At 46.8% G+C, this 17,473-nt stretch overlaps 2 protein-coding genes across 2 annotated transcripts; one reads left to right on the top strand and one right to left on the bottom strand.

Annotated features, from left to right (window-relative positions):
* Positions 1-2,364: 2,364 nt before the first annotated feature.
* On the bottom strand, positions 2,365-8,919 carry LOC311321949 (XK-related protein 5-like; the record flags this gene model as incomplete). The annotated part of the gene is made up of 9 exons (XM_084453962.1): positions 2,365-3,054; positions 3,210-3,634; positions 4,007-4,118; positions 4,735-4,904; positions 5,751-5,829; positions 6,356-6,489; positions 6,965-7,134; positions 7,743-7,938; positions 8,829-8,919. 9 exons carry the CDS (start codon positions 8,917-8,919, stop codon positions 2,365-2,367), a joined length of 2,067 nt encoding a protein of 688 aa, XP_084310088.1.
* Positions 8,920-9,935: 1,016 nt separating this feature from the next.
* LOC311321645 (tubulin alpha chain) lies at positions 9,936-17,112 on the top strand. Its single transcript, XM_084453649.1, has 4 exons — positions 9,936-10,051; positions 13,791-14,013; positions 14,272-14,420; positions 15,576-17,112. Exons 1-4 carry the CDS (start codon positions 10,049-10,051, stop codon positions 16,548-16,550), a joined length of 1,350 nt encoding a protein of 449 aa, XP_084309775.1. The 5' UTR covers positions 9,936-10,048; the 3' UTR covers positions 16,551-17,112.
* Positions 17,113-17,473: the final 361 nt, after the last annotated feature.

Here is a 17,473-nt window from a genome sequence, read left to right as displayed (position 1 = left end):
GCTCTCTGAGCACCATTTCTAACTGTTCTTCATACGATGACAATGCAACAGTTTTAACCGTAATCTGTTCAGTGCAGCAACTGCCCATAGGCTACTGGCGTGGTCAGATCAGCAGAACCGCTGGGGAAGAAACTTGTCACAACACGCCAACCTGATAGTGTTAGGTTAGGGTAACCTTAACCCTCTTGTGTTTATTCTGTCTCAATAATACAGTACATGTATCATTCACTTTAGGATTGTGATACTACAGTATTTGTCACTAGATGAGGCAGTGATGCATTAGCCTACATTTGTCTGGCGTTGCAGGTCTACACAATAATTGCAAAAAAATCTGTTTATGGATGTCAATGCTTAGCCTCTTGAGACCATCCTGATCTCACGAGCTCATGTTCTGTTTCAAACATAGTGATTCATGTCCCATACAACACAAATGTGGTTAGATTTATATTACAGTATAAAACGGAAAGCAAAATAAGAATTGGAAGTCCTCCATTTCACCGAATAGTGAAAGACAGACATTCAAGGCAAATATGAGACAAGCATCGAAGCAGATGCTGTCATTCGTCTCTACAAGGCAAGCGTTGTGATTACGACATTGTCATGGCCAAGCAAAGGCATTCTATAAAGCTTGTGCAGGCACACTTAGATACATTTACAAATATATATGTCTACTCATTAGCATATTAGTACTGTATAGATAGATATACATTCTAGCATAGCATCTGCGCTTGATTAATGTGATGGCTGTGCAAGTGCTTTCTTTGTAACTGGATACACAACAGTAGCCACAACACTGGATGTATGAACTAAAACAACAGGAACAGCATGCAGTGAAGCTACTATCCACAGAACCGGCTCAGCTCGACCTTCCCATTCACAGTCACATTAATGCAGGCCTAAATTAGCTACATCAAACACAATTGAATTATAAAAAGAAGAACACCATTCTGATCACATTGAATAACCTTAGCAGCACAGTTAGCCTTAGCAAGTTAACGCAGCATAGTCACTCTACAGGCCTGGCTCTGCTTCTGTCACTAGCCCCCTTTCCAGCTCATAGTGGGGTGTATGGGTGGATACAGTGACTGGAGGAGAGATGGGACGGAGGATACTGGTCTGGAAGGTGTAAAAGACAGCGTGATGCTGTTATCCTCATTGGCACCTACTGCATCCATACCTTCATATGAGTGAGCAGTGAGTATGTCCTGGGTGGGAGATCGGTAGCCAATGGTAGAAACTGAACCAGGTCCTGCTGGGGCAGAAGGATCTGGAAGCTCATCTGGACTAGCAGCTCATGTCAGGCATTTCTTCAGGTTCTCACACAGACACACATAACTTTGGTGTCACTTCAATTCATACCGTCAGAAATACCAGTGATTGCTTCCTAGCTTAAACAGTTCACAAAGATGTTACATAGATTCCATAAAAGGCAAAACCAAACGCTTACATATCACAGTACTTTTGCAATCGAGTCATTAAAATGAAAAAGTTTTAAGTACGCACAACAAAATTATTAGTGTATATTGTCTTACTATACTGATAGAATACTGTATGTCAGATTAAATCTATTTTTTCTATGCAATAGTATGGTTGTATATACAGCCCAATAGTACCAGCTTCTCTGTTTACAAGCAAAACATATCTTCATTTGCTCTAAAGTGCAGAACTGTCTCAAATTATTGCAGTTGAATACAGGAAATAAAGAAAGCCTTCAAAATATATAAACATGTCTTTCTATCCAACCAGGAAGCACACATAATGCGTTATAAAGCCTGCCCCCCTGCCCAGCACTTTACAGAACAACATATCTTATAAGCCTGCCCAACCTATTAATAACATATTCATATTAATACAGTAACAATATTTGTGTCTCTGTGTGCGTGGTTATTGTGTGTTCACAACCTGACACTGAACTTTATGCTCAAACTATATGTAGTATTGAGGTCTGTGTGGGTGCTGTTTCTGCCAACTTTCATTAACCTTTATTTAACCATGTTTAGACTCATTGAGATAAAAATCTCTTTTTCAAGAGCGACCTGGCCAACTCACCTGTCTTGCTGAGAACAAGGCCGACAACACGCAAGGACAACAATTTACCAGAATGTTTACCAGAAAGCAGAAACAGTTTGGCCCCCAGCCACAGGTGTCTAATATTCCCTTTATTTAGTGTCTCCCTCTACAGGGGTTGGGGTGAATTACATTTTGATTCTGTCTACCAGGATGTAATTGGAAACTCCAATCAAGACCCTGACGATTTGGACTTATTTCCAAGAGATACAAATTAGAATGTCACCTCAATATCCTGAACTGAGACTGAATTGCTAAGGAATTGATTCCAACCCCGCTCTTCCCCATTACTCTCCTTTAAATCAATTTATCTCCGTGGTCCACGAACTGAACCATCTGTTTACGGGCATAGGAGACGGGAGCGACAGGGGCCGGGGCCGGGGCCGGGGCCGGGCCCGGCTGCTCGTCTCCCCCGGCTCGGGACTCCTGTCTCGGGGTGGAGGTGAAGCGCGGCTCCCTGATCCGGTAGGGGCTCCGGTAGGTGGAGATGGGGGAGAGCTCGGAGCCCCAGCCCAGGTAGCTGGAGGGCGAGGCGGGGTCGGCACTGAAGTAGAGCGTGGTGTTGGACTCCATGGGGTTGAAGTTCCTCTCGGGGCTGCCGATCAGGAGGGACGAGCGCCGTTCGGGCGACGGGCCACGCTTGACCTCCAGCAGCGACCCCGCGGACGAGGAGCCCTCGGTGGTGGGCGTGGCCCCGTTGCTGTCGATGTGGCGCAGCCCGTGTTGCCGCGGCGACGAGGGCGTCGGGGAGCAGTAGGCGGCACTCTGGTACTCGTCGTCATCCCTCTCCTCGGAGGAAGGGGGGCTAGGGTCCTCCCGGGGAGGGGTGGGCTCGGGGGGCTGAACTTTGACCTCCTGAATCGTGATCAACCTCTCTTGAGGCGGTTGAAGCTGGATCTCAGGGGTGGGGGCACGTTGGATCACTTGGACCTGTGGGGGTGGAGCCGGTCTCACCTCTTTGACCGCCTCTCTCTCTGCCACTCGTACCTGAGAAAACAACACAGCGGTCAAACATCCACATGTGGGACAGCTGAACACGTTGTACACCAGGGAGGAGACAGTGAAGGTGATAAATTAAGTAAAGTGTTGTATGACTGAGACACCACCCTGATCCTATAAAGACTATTTTCATCTTGTCTCACCTGTGGGACTGCCGCCACTTGTGGAACCGGTGTGACCTGGGGTACCTCCGGAACGTTGAGGAAACGCTGAGGGTCGTCCGGAGAACGTTGGTGGAACCCTCCCTCCTCCAGGCCCATCAGCCCAGCCAGTCCCCCTTCGCCGTAGCAACCGCTTATCTTGGCGACGTTCCCCGTCTTCAGAGCCAGGCGAATCAGCAGCCAGTGGTGGTGCCTCCAGCCCTCCCATTGGCGGGGCAGTTCGAGCAGGGTACCGCCCCCGGCCAGAGTGGGGTGACGATTGAAGGTGGGCGAAGTCTTCTCCTCCAGTGAAAGGGTGGAGCCTCTCTCGGCACAGGCCCCGCCCACTCCTCTGTGGCGGAGGCTCTGGAAGATCTCGAAGGACTTGGGATGCAGGAAACGATAGTATAGCACCAGGGCAATGACACCTGGAGAGGAGGAGCAGAGAGGATAGTAGCTGTGTGTGTGTGTGTGTGTGTGTGTGTGTGTGTGTGTGTGTGTGTCCATTTGTGTGTTTCTGTGTCCGTATGTCTTCCCGTGTGTGTGTGCGTGCGTGTCCATTTGTGTGTTACTGTGTGTGTGTGTCCATATGTGTTTCTGTGTGTGTGTTTCTGTGTGTCCATGTGTGTGTGTGTGTGTGTGTGTGTGTGTGTGTGTGTGTGTGTGTGCGTGCGTGTCCATTTGTGTGTTTCTGTGTGTGTGTGTGTCCATATGTGTTTCTGTGTGTGTGTTTCTGTGTTTGTGTGTGTCCATGTGTGTGTGTGTGTGTGTGTGTGTGTGTGTGTGTGTGTGTGTCTCACCGATGAGGAAGCTGCAGAACACAGCTGCAGGTATGCCCATGCTGTCCCAAGTCGCCACGCTGAAGAAGTCGGAAGCCACCAGCAGCAGCAGAGCGTTCTCTATGAACATGGCCTACAACCAATGAGAAATAACCATGCTGATGACCTCATTCACTAACTATAAACATGGCCTATAACCAATTAGATGCAACCATGCTCATCACCCCACTCACTAACTATAGACCATTTCATGGAATGTTCATATTCAATGACCCCACTTTGGTCCACCTCAAGATCCGGTTTACTGCAGCTGTCAAGTTAGCAAACATTAGTGGCGGTAGCTAGCTAGCTAGCTAACATTAAAGGTGACAAGCAGCTACAGTATTTATGGAACCTCCCAAAGGCAGAACAGTTGAGATATGTAAATAATAATCCCAACACTTTTTTTTTTTTCCACGTTTGTTGACTATTATCGCAGATAATTTTTTCTGTATCAACACTGGACGTTTACATGGACCAAGTCGTTGCTCTAGTGACTGAAAATTAAATTGAAAGGGTCTATAAGACAACCTAAACACAAACCCTGCGTTGCTACATATCAACAGGATGCAGTTCTGACTTCTGAAGGGTTCTTCCACAGGGACGGCCAAAAGAACACTTGTGTGATGTTTTGGAGGTACAGCAGCACCTGCTTGTCTGAGCGAATGTGGGGTGAGGTGTCTCTGTGGCCGACTCGCTGGGCTACCCACCAGGTAGAAGCCGGCCACGCGGCACCTGGACGGGCCGTCCTTCACGTTGAGGAAGAGGAAGATGTGGACGGCGCCTAGCACCAGGTTGAACAGCCGCCACCTCGGCGCCGTCCTGATGATGTCAGTCTGCTGCGACACCAGCCAGAACGTGGTACCCAACCAGTGGATGCCTGGGAGAAAGAGAGAGAGGGAGAGAGACTGTGAAGTGAGGGTGTTTGCATACTGTAGGTGCACAATTGGACACACGTGTCTATTGTACACACACACACACACGTGTACCCACACATAGGGCTGCATGATTATGACCAAAAATAATAATTGCGATTATTTGCTTCAAAATGGTAATTGCGATTAATAATTGTGATTCATATTTCAAAGTAATAGCTTTAGCTCTGCACAGTTTGCATATGACCTGCTGTGCTTGAGGGACATCATCTTTTTCGTAACCAAAATGCTACCAAATCACGGACGTTGACCCCTTTCTTGCTACTAACTCACTGACCACGTTTTCGCTAATCTTTTCACTACTCACGGTTGCAGGTACTCTTGTGACACTTGTCTTGCTCTACTGCTATCTGTCTTCTCAGTGAAATTGCTGCGCACAGCACACTCAGCGAGAACGCATGTGATTGGTCAGACAGCATAAGCGCCTGTGATTCGTCCGTGTAGTCCTAGCACACTCAATTCAAAGCAAAATTATTAATCACATTAATTGCGGCCTTTTGCGATTAGTTAATCGTGGAGGTAATAATCGCGATTTCGATTAATTCACGATTAATTGTGCAGCCCTACCCCCACAGAGAGGCAGACAGACACGTCATGCTCTGTTCGCTCAGCATTCGTGTATTGTTTCCTGTCGTGACAGAGAGTGGGTCCAGAACACAGTCCGCGTCTACATCACCTACAGCACTTTTGGCGAGTAGTAGTACACTGACTACCTACGTTAAACACAATTACTGTAAGTCGCTTTGGATAAATGTCTACTCAATTACTGTAATGTAATGTAACCTACTCACCTATGACCCCCAGGACCCACTGGCAGAACACGCGTGTGAACAGCATCAGGGTGGCGAGGCGGGCCCCTATCATACTGACCTACACACAGAAACATCATGTAAGTTAACCCTCCTCTCAAACACACGCACACACTCTCTCTCTCTCTATAAGTCTGGGGCTGCACGCTTTGCTTTATAGATCCGGTCTAAGGCGGATCTGGGGTGAGGTTTCATCCACCGATGTGTGGATTGTACAGCCGAATCAAACAGTGCTCCAAAAAATTAATCGTAAATTACATTTCTGATGCAAAACAGCTGTAGTGGCTTCAAAGATGTATCCATCTGGAAAGTTTCTTCAAGTACTTTTTGGAGTACTTCATTTGGTTATGTTCATTTTTATTTCATCTCGTAGCGGCAAACCAGATGCAACCTGATACAAAACCGGATGACACCTACTGTAATACAAAACCGGATGATCAGTTTTGGAGAGGCGGGCTCTAGACAGGATCTACATCTGATAGTGAATGGAAACCATGACTTCCTTTGTGACGCAACGTTACTCTCTATAATGTATTGATATTGTATATTTATAACCGGTATTTACAGTATATTTACAGTATACACACCCTCCAGACCAGTCGACAGGAGATGGCAGCGGGGGTCATGGGGAGGTGGCCGGGGCGGATGAGAGAACAGGCCCGGGCGTAGAGCACCAACGCCCAGGACAGGGACAGCAGGCACACGGCAAAACACACTGAGACTGAGGGAGGGAGAGAGGGAGGGAGGGGGAGAGGGAGGGGGAGGGAGAGAGAGAGAGTGTGAGTGACCTAGACAGACACACGCATATATTCACACATACACACACACACACATACACACAAAAATACATATACACCTTGTGATAATTATTATTACCATTGATCACAGCATTTCTAATTTGTATATGTTTATATAATCACTACAGTATTGTTATCATCTGTTTTTTGTTTATTTAATTAGTTGTATGCTTTGCCAATATTAACGTACTGAGAATTTCCTGCCAATAAAGCTTATTGAATGAAATGAATTGAGAGCGAGGGGGAGAGAGAGAGGGAGAGAGAAAGAGGGGAAGAGAGAAAAAAGATAGGGAGAGTGAAAGAGAGAGAGGGGAGTGAGAGGAAGAGAGAGAGAGAGAGAGAGAGAGAGCGAAGGGTGAGGACATGAATATGGTGGATATGAACAATCCACACACGTACCTGGGGAGCAGAGGCCGATGTCGGTGCAGATGAGGACGTATATCTGGAGGATGGTCTGAGGCAGCGTGACCACCAGCGCCTCCAGCAGGCGGAGAGCGGAAACATCGGCCTGCTGCATGATCTCAGAGCACGGGTCGCTGTCTCCGGGCAGCCTCATGCACTCCCATAACCTGGGAGGACACACACACACACATAGACCCAGATCACAAACACACACACATATATATACCCAGACCACACTCATACCCTATTATGGACTTCAGGAATAGCTAACACAAAATGGTCTACCTTGTAGGTAACATCTCTGTAACTATTTATCTACTCTACTGATAATCACGTCTCTCCTATGAAGTATTTAGCCCATGTTTAGTGCTCTGTAAATGTTCTTAGCCAATAGACAAACATTTTCCAGGAGCTTGCTCAATCACCTTGTTGAGAGAGGTCATGAAACAATTTTTACAGCTCACCAATTTCGGCCACTGTGTGAACTGTTTTTTGCTTCCCTTTGGCAAATGTAGGGGTAGGATCTATGTCCATCCTCCCTTTGCTCTCTGTAAAGAGCACTGTGTTGCCTCTTTGTATGAAATGCGCTATACAAATAAAGTTTGATTTGTAATGAATAGAGAAAAAGAACGCTGCTTAGGCTCCACTGATAATATTTTTTTAAAATGCCTTTGCTACAGAGTTTTTACTCTTAATCTTATTTTTGACAAAGTTTGATTTGATTTGATCTGTTTGACAATCTCCCTTCACACCCTCACACCCCGGATCTTCCTACCTGTTAAAGATGCCCAGGTGGAGGATGTGTGTCCAGCGCAGAGACTTCCTGGGTATGCGTCCGTCAGACAGGTACCACAGGTAACTAAGCAACTGAGGGCCCCAGCCAGGAAGGAGGAGCAAAGCGGTCAGCCCCGCCCAGTGGCCATAGCAGTAGTTGTGCCCCACCCACAGGTAGTACACAAAGCAGTAGATGACTGTGGAGACAGAAACAGACAGACAGACAGGTTAAATCAGCAGAGATTCAAACTGTCTTCATCTTCATAGGTCATTGTTTTGGATAGAACCGACAGGATCACAGAGGGGAAGGACAAAAGGACAAAAATCCCTCGTCCCCATAAACACAGAAATACGCACACAAAAACAATTGAGATTATGTTATTGTTAGGCTATGGATTTCAGAGGCTGCAAGATATCTGTGGCAATCAAAACAGTGGAGCGCGCGGTGTGTCTGTTGGCAGGAGCTGAAGCGTGACAGTGTGTTATCGACTAAGGCGTGAGTGTCGTGAGCGAGCGTGAGTGTTGTGTGCGAACGTAGACTGGCCGCTGCAGTAGGCTACTCTCTGCAATACCCCCACCAACACCCCCACCCCCCCACCGCCTCTCCCGCATCCCCGGGTCCCCCAGTAATATGAACCAGCTGTGCCTGCCAAAAACTGGCGGGTAGAGAGAGAGGGGCCCCTGGGCTCGGCTACGCCCATTTCCTAACACTCCATTCATGGTATACCCGAAATTGGGCGCTCAATATGAGATGAAAATGCGCCACTTTGAAATAGCATCGGGCATCAGAAAGACGGCGGCCTGCAAACCCTGCAGGCCCGCAGGGTTTAATAACACTGAGCTGGGAATACATAAATAGGCCTATAAATAATAAACCGATGGTGCATTCACGAATTGCATAAATCGGACGATTAGTAAAAACAACTTGAATACAGATACCAATGCCTATATGCTACACTAGGCAATTGCTGCAATGCATGTAGTCATCAGGCTATTCCAGGATGAGTCGCGAGCCACCCCAGTCTCTGTCAAGGTGTGTGTGTAAGGTGTTTGTGTCTGTGTATTCGGACGAATCATTGAAACTTACGCGCTGTCCTCTCAGCCAAGATGAGAAACGCAGTGAATGCAAAAATGCAAACTTGGCAACACGCCATGCACGACCCTCTCCTTTCGATCATCCCTCTTGTTCCGCTATAATCTCTCATAACTGATATGTAGAATTATTATCCGAAGCCTTAATTATCAACAAGCATGTGCCCGGCCCCGTTTCCGTTCAGTCCCGGTCAAGTCGCCCGTGTTCGGTTGCCTCGCTTCTCTCTGCAAGGCGACGTCATCATCGCCCGGGTGGGACATTAAAGCGGTAGACTCCAGCACTCCTCCCCGACCCCAGGTGAACTATAAATTGTATCTATTCGGTCTCTTAGACACATGCTAAAAGCAACACTTTGAGTTTATAGAGCATACAGCCGGGCTTTGCTCGGGGACCGCAGTGCAGTGAAAGCTATTTCCACAGGCCTGTATGAACTGAACACTAAGCAGACATGCTATGAGCATCCTCAACAGAAAGACTCGGTTTGCCCAGAAGATTCAACCTTAAAACAAGGCTGGCATCTAGTGGCTATTCCTGGAATTGTCATTTAGTCAATCTTGAAGCAGACATTGAATTCATATTGATATACGGAATGGTAGCCTAGATTGAGATGACTGAATCTTCAAATACTATCAATTTATGATCACACTGACATGACAAAAACCCAGATGGCTTGTGTGTAAATACAGCTTACATGGCACAACCATAGAGTAGCCTATACTATACACATTTGTACATTTCCTTGGGGCCTACAGTTATGGAATATACCTATTTTAAATAAGTATTAACTTGTATTTGTAGGTAGCCTACTTGTTCATTCTCAGTAGGGCATAAACCCATTAAACCCCGGTTGATTTTTACGCTCAGTTGTCTGATCAGGATCAGCATTTCTGCAAATCATCCAATATGGTTTCCAAAGTTTAGATGCTTAAAAACTGATCTAGGAGCGGTGCTGGGCTTGTTTTTACAACGCCCCTTCTCTGTTTTTATTCCCAGTGGCGTTCTAGCCTCGCGTCACCAGGCTCTACTTTAGCCTATGAGCGGCTTGCCCTGGAAGCTCCACCCCCTCCGTCCGCAGTCTATAAAATCAAATCACCCCCTTCACACGGTTGCGACATACTCACGGAGACCTCATTAAAGGTGCGCTGTGAGAATTTGTACTACAAAGAAAGAAGTTTACACATTCTTCTTAAGAATAACTAAACAGAAAAGCAAAAATGGTGAGTTGGCTTTAATTTGTTATAAAACATTTGTTATAAAAACGCTTGCCTCCAAAGTTAAACTGTAACCAGAAAACGTTCCCTGTTTCCTTAGTTGTTACATAATTATATTAGACTAATTGTATTCTACATTTACTGCAACTGAACTGAGTCAAAATATTACATTATTCGCGCCATATAATGGTGCGTCACTACGGAAGTTTCCATTTTGCTTCTGTCGCGCTGAACTTTCGTGGGCTGCGCCATGCCGTCCGGTACGTGCAATGGCGCAGCTGATTAAATTACCGTGTTGTAATATCTGAATTTGATTTAAAGAGACTAATTCTTGTCCCCGTCCCTCTTACAACCCAAGTACTGTGACACTGTAGACAGAGGTAAATGGTGATAACAGAATCGAGGGAAACAGTCGACGCAGATTTGAATGGTTAAAATTAACCGCTTACACATTCTGAGCGGTAGCTGCGCCCCCGGGAGTGTTTAGGGCGTGTTTGGCCTGCTAGGTTTGAAACGCTGATGTGGCTGCCAGATCCGGAATATGCTGTGACTAGTCCCGCGTTATTGCGCCAACGCTCACCGACACTCCACCAGCTAAAGGGAATTAATTGGATGCTTATCAGACAACATTGCAGGTTTATCAGGGCACCAATTTTAGAAACCGTCTAAAATGTGTTTGTAAAGGTTTTCATGTTCTCACAATGGTTTTTGCATGGTCATCATGCTATAGGCTATATGTTTCAGTGGAAAGCGATCACCTTAACTAAAACAATACTGCTTCCGTTTTTTAGACTCCGTGACAGTCACCCTATCGTCCTTCATTTTTTCTAATATTGTAGGGAAATCTAATCGGGCGCCTGAAGGATCAACATAAGGGTAGCACATAGGCAGGTGTGCATGTGTGCGTGCCCACCCCAGGGCGTAGCTTTGCTCCTGTGCGCCATAAGAGGGGAAGAGTCTCATGTTTGAATCCTGTATTCATGTTTCAGCAAATTGCTCAGTCTGAAACTATGTAGGTCAACTTAAGATCAACTTTAGAACCCCCCACCCCCACCACGTTGAGTATAGCACCATTGTCCCTGGTATGCACAAGACTAGCCTACTACAACGGGCCTAATTCAACACCTTAACCCCCATTTGAGTGTTGTTGTGAAAGGTGACTTGTATAGGGACGTCCTGTGGGTGCCCATATGCTGGCCTGCTGCTTTGCACTTTCAAACGACCCATTTGGGGCTGAACAGGAAGCTGTCTGGGGGGGGGGTGGGGGCGGGCTGGGGCACCACTACTGTTCTACTGTTTTAACCCCCGAAACCATGCATTACAAGTAGCTGCTCAATCCCACAGCGGCAGTATGGAGCTATTTGTGCTTAGCCGGCTCAAATTTTTACAGTGAACGTTGTTTTATCTGAACTGGATGCGTACAGTATTCTGAATAGAACTGTACGGCCATTTCAGGAAGTCCAGACAACGTTGGAGACACACAGGAAGTGGATTATTTTTGCAACAACCGTTCTCTAAGAGCTAGGCCTGTATGTGGCTTTACAGGGCAGAGGCTGTTAACCATTAATCAAGATGTTACACATCTAGCAAACAGTCACAGGGTCAACCCACTTTGACATTTCAGATTACACATGGTACAGTAGCCTGTACATGCGGAGACATAATATGAGACTAGCGTGCATGTTCTGAGCTGGGCGGTGCATGTTGACACCAAAAGAGTACAGTAACATTTGAAAATCAAAAGTTTTGTTATTTACCAATCTCTGATATATATACAGGTCTAATGTACAGTAGGCTGACCGAACAGAGAGACAGACCAACAGGGTGGAATGGGGCAGTTCATATGCGTGTATACAAAGGGGTGGTGGAGGGGGGGGGGGGGGTAGAATGATGACGGCTTTAAAATAGCTGGCTGCTGAGCTAGCTGCTATGCCCAAACCACTACCCCCCCTGGGCAGTGCGGCCTACTAAACCCTCCCCTACTGCGCCCCCTCCCTCCCCCCTCCCACCTACTTGTCAGACCACAAGCCAGGAGAAAGGTCTGTGTATAAATAGCTGCCCCAGACTGCACTGGGGGTTTTCAAAGCAATCTGTAGCCCCAATCACACAGCAGACGCCGTCGGAACAGGGAGAACCTCGTTTGGTGACAGGCCTAACGATCACAAGGGCTCCATTCATTTCCAGACGAGTCATTTTAGGTCACTTGGTACAGTAGATTCAGATTGAGCCTGGGATTAGTAAGTTCGGGATAATGGGGTTCTTTAAATCTTTTTATAATGGATGATCTAAGAAAGGCAAGGTTCCCCCCCATGTTCCAGGGGGTCAGACAGCTGCATGAATAACAACAGCGGTCGGCTATCATTCACCAGGGGGAGCCTGTGTTTGAGTGTTCTCGTGTTGCCGGCCGCCCTTTGGCCCTTTTCACAGCTTTGTCTCCTGAAATCTAAACACTTAAGTCCAGCTGAACTTGAGGCCTGCCAACACATACAGTATAGTTTAGAACTCCGGCCTTCCTCCCGTTGATCTCCCCTTCAAACATTTGCATTTACTACATGTAATCGCAGTATCCTTCTTTCCATCTCTCCTTGTCTCTGTCCGCTCTGCTCCAAACCAGTTTTGTGAACAGGACAGACAGGTATCACATGGTGCCCGTGAGCTGCTACAATCAGGTCCTTTTTTATTTTTCCAAAGATGGAACGCCCTAACTTGTTGTCATCCTCTCCATTTCATTCATCAACCCTTTTCTCCGATCCGCTGTGAGCTAGACATACTTCGGCAGGGTGTGGACAGCAGTCTTGTTGTCCTAATGGAGAAGCGTCACAGCTCCTGTTAGCACAGCTACAAGATATAACACACTAATATAGACAACGTGAGAGGAATGAAGTCTGGCTTTAGTTCCACTGGGTAATATAGACAACCTCTGTTTGATTATCAGGCGCTCATAAATATGTACCTTGCCTGTTTTTTGTATTGTGAACATCGGGAAAGGTGCTATATGAATATAGACAACGTGAGAGGAATGAAGTCTGGCTTTAGTTCCACTGGGTAATATAGACAACCTCTGTTTGATTATCAGGCGCTCATAAATATGTACCTTGCCTGTTTTTTGTATTGTGAACATCGGGAAAGGTGCTATATGAATACAATGTATTATATGATTATGCTGATGATGATGATTATTATTATTATTCATCTGAAGGCGTCTGTCTCTCAAAGCTGAGATGTTAAAAGTGGCACATGTGCGGAGAAGCCTTGGTAACTGCGTAATGTGTGCAGGGCCTAAGGAAGATGGATGATCTATAACTGCATATAGGAGAGTGCATATAGGAAAAACTGTGCCGTCATCGTCCCCTTTAAATACTCGGATAAGTCAAACGCGCAAATCAGGCCATGACGCAAATCCGGCCTGTATGCAAACCAGTGACTCGCTTGGAACTCCTCCAGCTTTTTTTCTGTCACGTGATCTCATATCATCCCGCCCACTCAGTAGGAGCTCACATGTCATTCGCCACTGTAGATATGATTGACAGCCGGCCAGGTGGGAGGCAGTGCACAGGAGAGACATTAAAAGGTCCAATAAAACCACAAAGTTGACTATTGTCCTCTGTGGAAAATAAGAAGTAAAATAGTTAGGGAGTATGCATGTCAGAGAAGTGAATACAGATTGAGCCCAAACATTGTACTGCTTCTCAGAGGTGCCAACATGTAGCTGTGTATTAAAAGAATCCTTCTCGCCCCCCCTCAGCGTGAGTGTATCTCAGTCCATGTTGGCCAGGCCGGCGTCCAGATGGGCAACACCTGCTGGGAGCTCTACTGTCTGGAGCACGGCATCCAGCCCGACGGCCAGATGCCCAGCGACAAGGTGGTCGGCGGGCACGACGACTCCTTCACCACCTTCTTCAGCAACACCGGCTCTGGGAAGTACGTGCCCCGAGCCATCTTCGTGGATCTGGAGCCCACAGTCATTGGTGAGTCACTGAGGCTTTGGTGGAAGGAGCTACATATTATCACGTTGTACAGATTTTAACATGTGAATATTAATGTCACTGGCACTTATCGCTTGATCAGGTGCTCTGCTATACAATATCAGCCCAGAATTGATGGATGTTCTTGCTCACCTAACACTGGATATGAACCTCCCCGTCTTGGGTGTACTGTATCTTTAGTTTTACCTGTATCTGGCACCCAGAGAGAGGAAGTTAACCCAGGACATTCTGTTCCTCCAGATGAGGTGCGCACCGGAACCTACCGGCAGCTGTTCCACCCGGAGCAGCTGATCTCGGGCAAGGAGGACGCAGCCAACAACTACGCCCGCGGCCACTACACCATCGGCAAGGAGATCATCGACTCTGTGCTGGACAGGATCCGCAAACTGGTAAGACCCAGGACAACGGCCTCGTCGCGTGGTCCGATACGATGGGAATTTGAACATTTTGCACTTTAATATAGTAACATTTTATAGTAAATATTATACAGTAGGACTCCACTTATCCGAACCCAACGGGACCGAAGGTCGTTCGTATCTCTGAAATGTCCGGATGACTGAAACTTATGTTAAAATGCACCAAATTCAATAAGTGGTATACTTGTTCCATATAGACTCATAATAGACCGATAAATAACCTTAATTACTTGTGAAAATGCATCAGTTGCAATCAAATAGCCAACTAAACTCATATAGCCTAGCCTATAATAGACCTACAGTAGCCTATAATAAAATAACCGAATTTCCAATTGAGTGCGTGCTTTGATCAAATACAGTACTTTATTCTCAAATGAGGCGTACGCTGCATCGATAGGCTACTGTATTCGCAGAACAACATGGTATAGCCTAAAAACAACCCAACATTAGAACAATTGGAGCAAATGATAATCAAGAAATAAATAAATGAAATGACAGACAAGTTGTTGTGTCTCAGGCTATTGTAGCCTAAAATAAAGTCTCTAAAACAACCTATGTAGGCTAACGTGGCCTAGGCTGTAGGCTATTATTTAACAAATACAGTAGGTCTAGTAGGCTAATCTACATGCCCACAACACGTCTGTGTTCCTGAAGTCCATTAACTGGGAACGAAAAATGACTCGATGCTGCTTCAGGTTGCTGACGCGCTTTCTGGCTACCAAGGAATGCAGCTCTCGCGCAGCAGACTCGTTTGCGTATTGCGCTCGACATTAGAGTAACAAAGAAATGAAACGTGACAGTAGGCTACAGCCTACAGGCAACATGTAGGTCTACATACAGTTCTGTTTTTATTCACAGTAGGATACAGTACTGTAATGAAAATCCCACCAGTAACCAGATAGCAGGCCAAAAAAAAAAAAAAAAAAACATTTTTAAGCCTGTCCGGTAGACCGGGAGGTTCGGAACTCTGAAGTTCGGATGAGTGGGGTCCTACTGTAGTAAGATTTTTACTATACTATAGTAAAAATGTGAACATTTAGAGATTCGCACTGTGCTTCGAACAATGTACACAGCATGCTGTACGGTTCACTACGATGCATCCTAACTCCCTCTGCTCTCTCTGCTCAGGCGGACCAGTGCACCGGCCTCCAGGGCTTCCTGGTCTTCCACAGCTTCGGAGGCGGCACCGGCTCTGGCTTCACCTCTCTGCTCATGGAGCGCCTCTCAGTCGACTTCGGCAAGAAGTCCAAGCTGGAGTTCGCCATCTACCCGGCCCCCCAGGTGTCCACGGCCGTGGTGGAGCCCTACAACTCCATCCTGACCACCCACACCACCCTGGAGCACTCGGACTGCGCCTTCATGGTGGACAACGAGGCCATCTACGACATCTGCCGCCGGAACCTGGACATCGAGCGTCCCTCCTACACCAACCTCAACCGGCTCATCAGCCAGATCGTCTCGTCCATCACCGCCTCGCTGCGCTTCGACGGCGCCCTCAACGTGGACTTGACCGAGTTCCAGACCAACCTGGTGCCCTACCCCCGCATCCACTTCCCGCTGGCCACCTACGCCCCGGTCATCTCCGCCGAGAAAGCCTACCACGAGCAGCTGTCCGTGGCCGAGATCACCAACTCCTGCTTCGAGCCCGCCAACCAGATGGTGAAGTGCGACCCCCGTCACGGTAAATACATGGCGTGCTGCCTGCTCTATCGCGGCGACGTGGTGCCCAAGGACGTCAACGTCGCCATCGGCAACATCAAGACCAAGAGGAGCATCCAGTTTGTGGACTGGTGTCCCACCGGCTTCAAGGTTGGCATCAACTACCAGCCCCCCACTGTGGTCCCTGGAGGAGACCTGGCCAAGGTCCAGAGGGCCGTGTGCATGCTGAGCAACACCACTGCCATCGCCGAGGCCTGGGCCAGGCTGGACCACAAGTTCGACCTGATGTACGCCAAGAGGGCCTTCGTGCACTGGTACGTGGGCGAGGGCATGGAGGAGGGTGAGTTCTCCGAGGCCAGAGAGGACATGGCCGCCCTGGAGAAGGACTATGAGGAGGTGGGGCTTGACTCGTTCGAGGAGGAGGAGGAAGGAGAGGAGTATTAGGAGGAGAGGAGGAGGTGACAAAGGAGGGATGGGTCGTTTATTGGCTAAAATATCACTGAGATAGAACTGCCTTTACTTGATTGAGCTGGAAAGAGGGCTGACTTCCTGCTCTAAGCCAACATGTTTCATCTACCAAAAAAACACATTTTCATGTCTGACAATCTTTTCCTCAAGGGGTGAATTTGGCACTGTACTTTGCCTTTAACGAAAAACGCTGTCGCCATGAAAATGCTTTCTACGTTTATGACAGTTCTGTCATAAACACTAAAGTTATTGCCAAGTAAAAAACAAAATTTAGCCAACCTGATTATCTCAACCCCATGGTGTTTGGTCTTAATGGAAGTGATTTCTCCAACTTGGGAGAGTTATTTACATTACTGATGAGCTACACTATATTATTTCTTTCCTTTCTATTCCCTATATTATGATTCCCCATTTCTTTGTTGTCTGTGTCTAGTGTGCTGACACAGTGCAGTTTACAACAAACGATTGTATCATACCAGGTAACTGTTGTGACTGATGGCCCCTCCTTTGTAAATAAAGTTGTTTTATCTCAGTTTAACGAGGTTCTATTCTTTTTATATGTGATGTGAAGCTCTGAAAAAAAGATTGCTAACATCATGGTTGTGACTCAATTCACTGAAAAGAATTGTTTCATAAAATGTATTACCTGTGTAAATTGTCTTGTTTAATGGAGAAGAATGCTGAAATTCAATTCATTTTAGGCCACTAATTATCAATATTTATTTAGGTATTTGAAGCTTGAGAGATATGAGATGTTACACAGAGGAACAACTGACATTAGCCCAAACCAGCAAGGTGAACGTTTCACAAAGTCATTAAACATGTAGGCTAAATATATATTTTCCACAACAGAATTCTGTTGACATTCAGCCTCATGCACTGGCTTAATCCTGGCTCGA

The sequence above is a fragment of the Borostomias antarcticus genome, assembly GCF_949987555.1.
Source record: "Borostomias antarcticus genome assembly, chromosome: 19".
NCBI lineage: Eukaryota > Metazoa > Chordata > Actinopteri > Stomiiformes > Stomiidae > Borostomias > Borostomias antarcticus.
This window is presented reverse-complemented; position numbering and strand designations above follow the sequence as displayed.

What these genes read in the sequence shown, in the direction of transcription:
- LOC311321645 (XM_084453649.1), top strand. An exon ending in TCTGGAGCCCACAGTCATTG is followed by an intron (nt 14,014 to 14,271) that starts GTGAGTCACTGA and finishes CTGTTCCTCCAG; the next exon opens with ATGAGGTGCGCACCGGAACC. An exon ending in TGGACAGGATCCGCAAACTG is followed by an intron (nt 14,421 to 15,575) that starts GTAAGACCCAGG and finishes CTCTCTGCTCAG; the next exon opens with GCGGACCAGTGCACCGGCCT.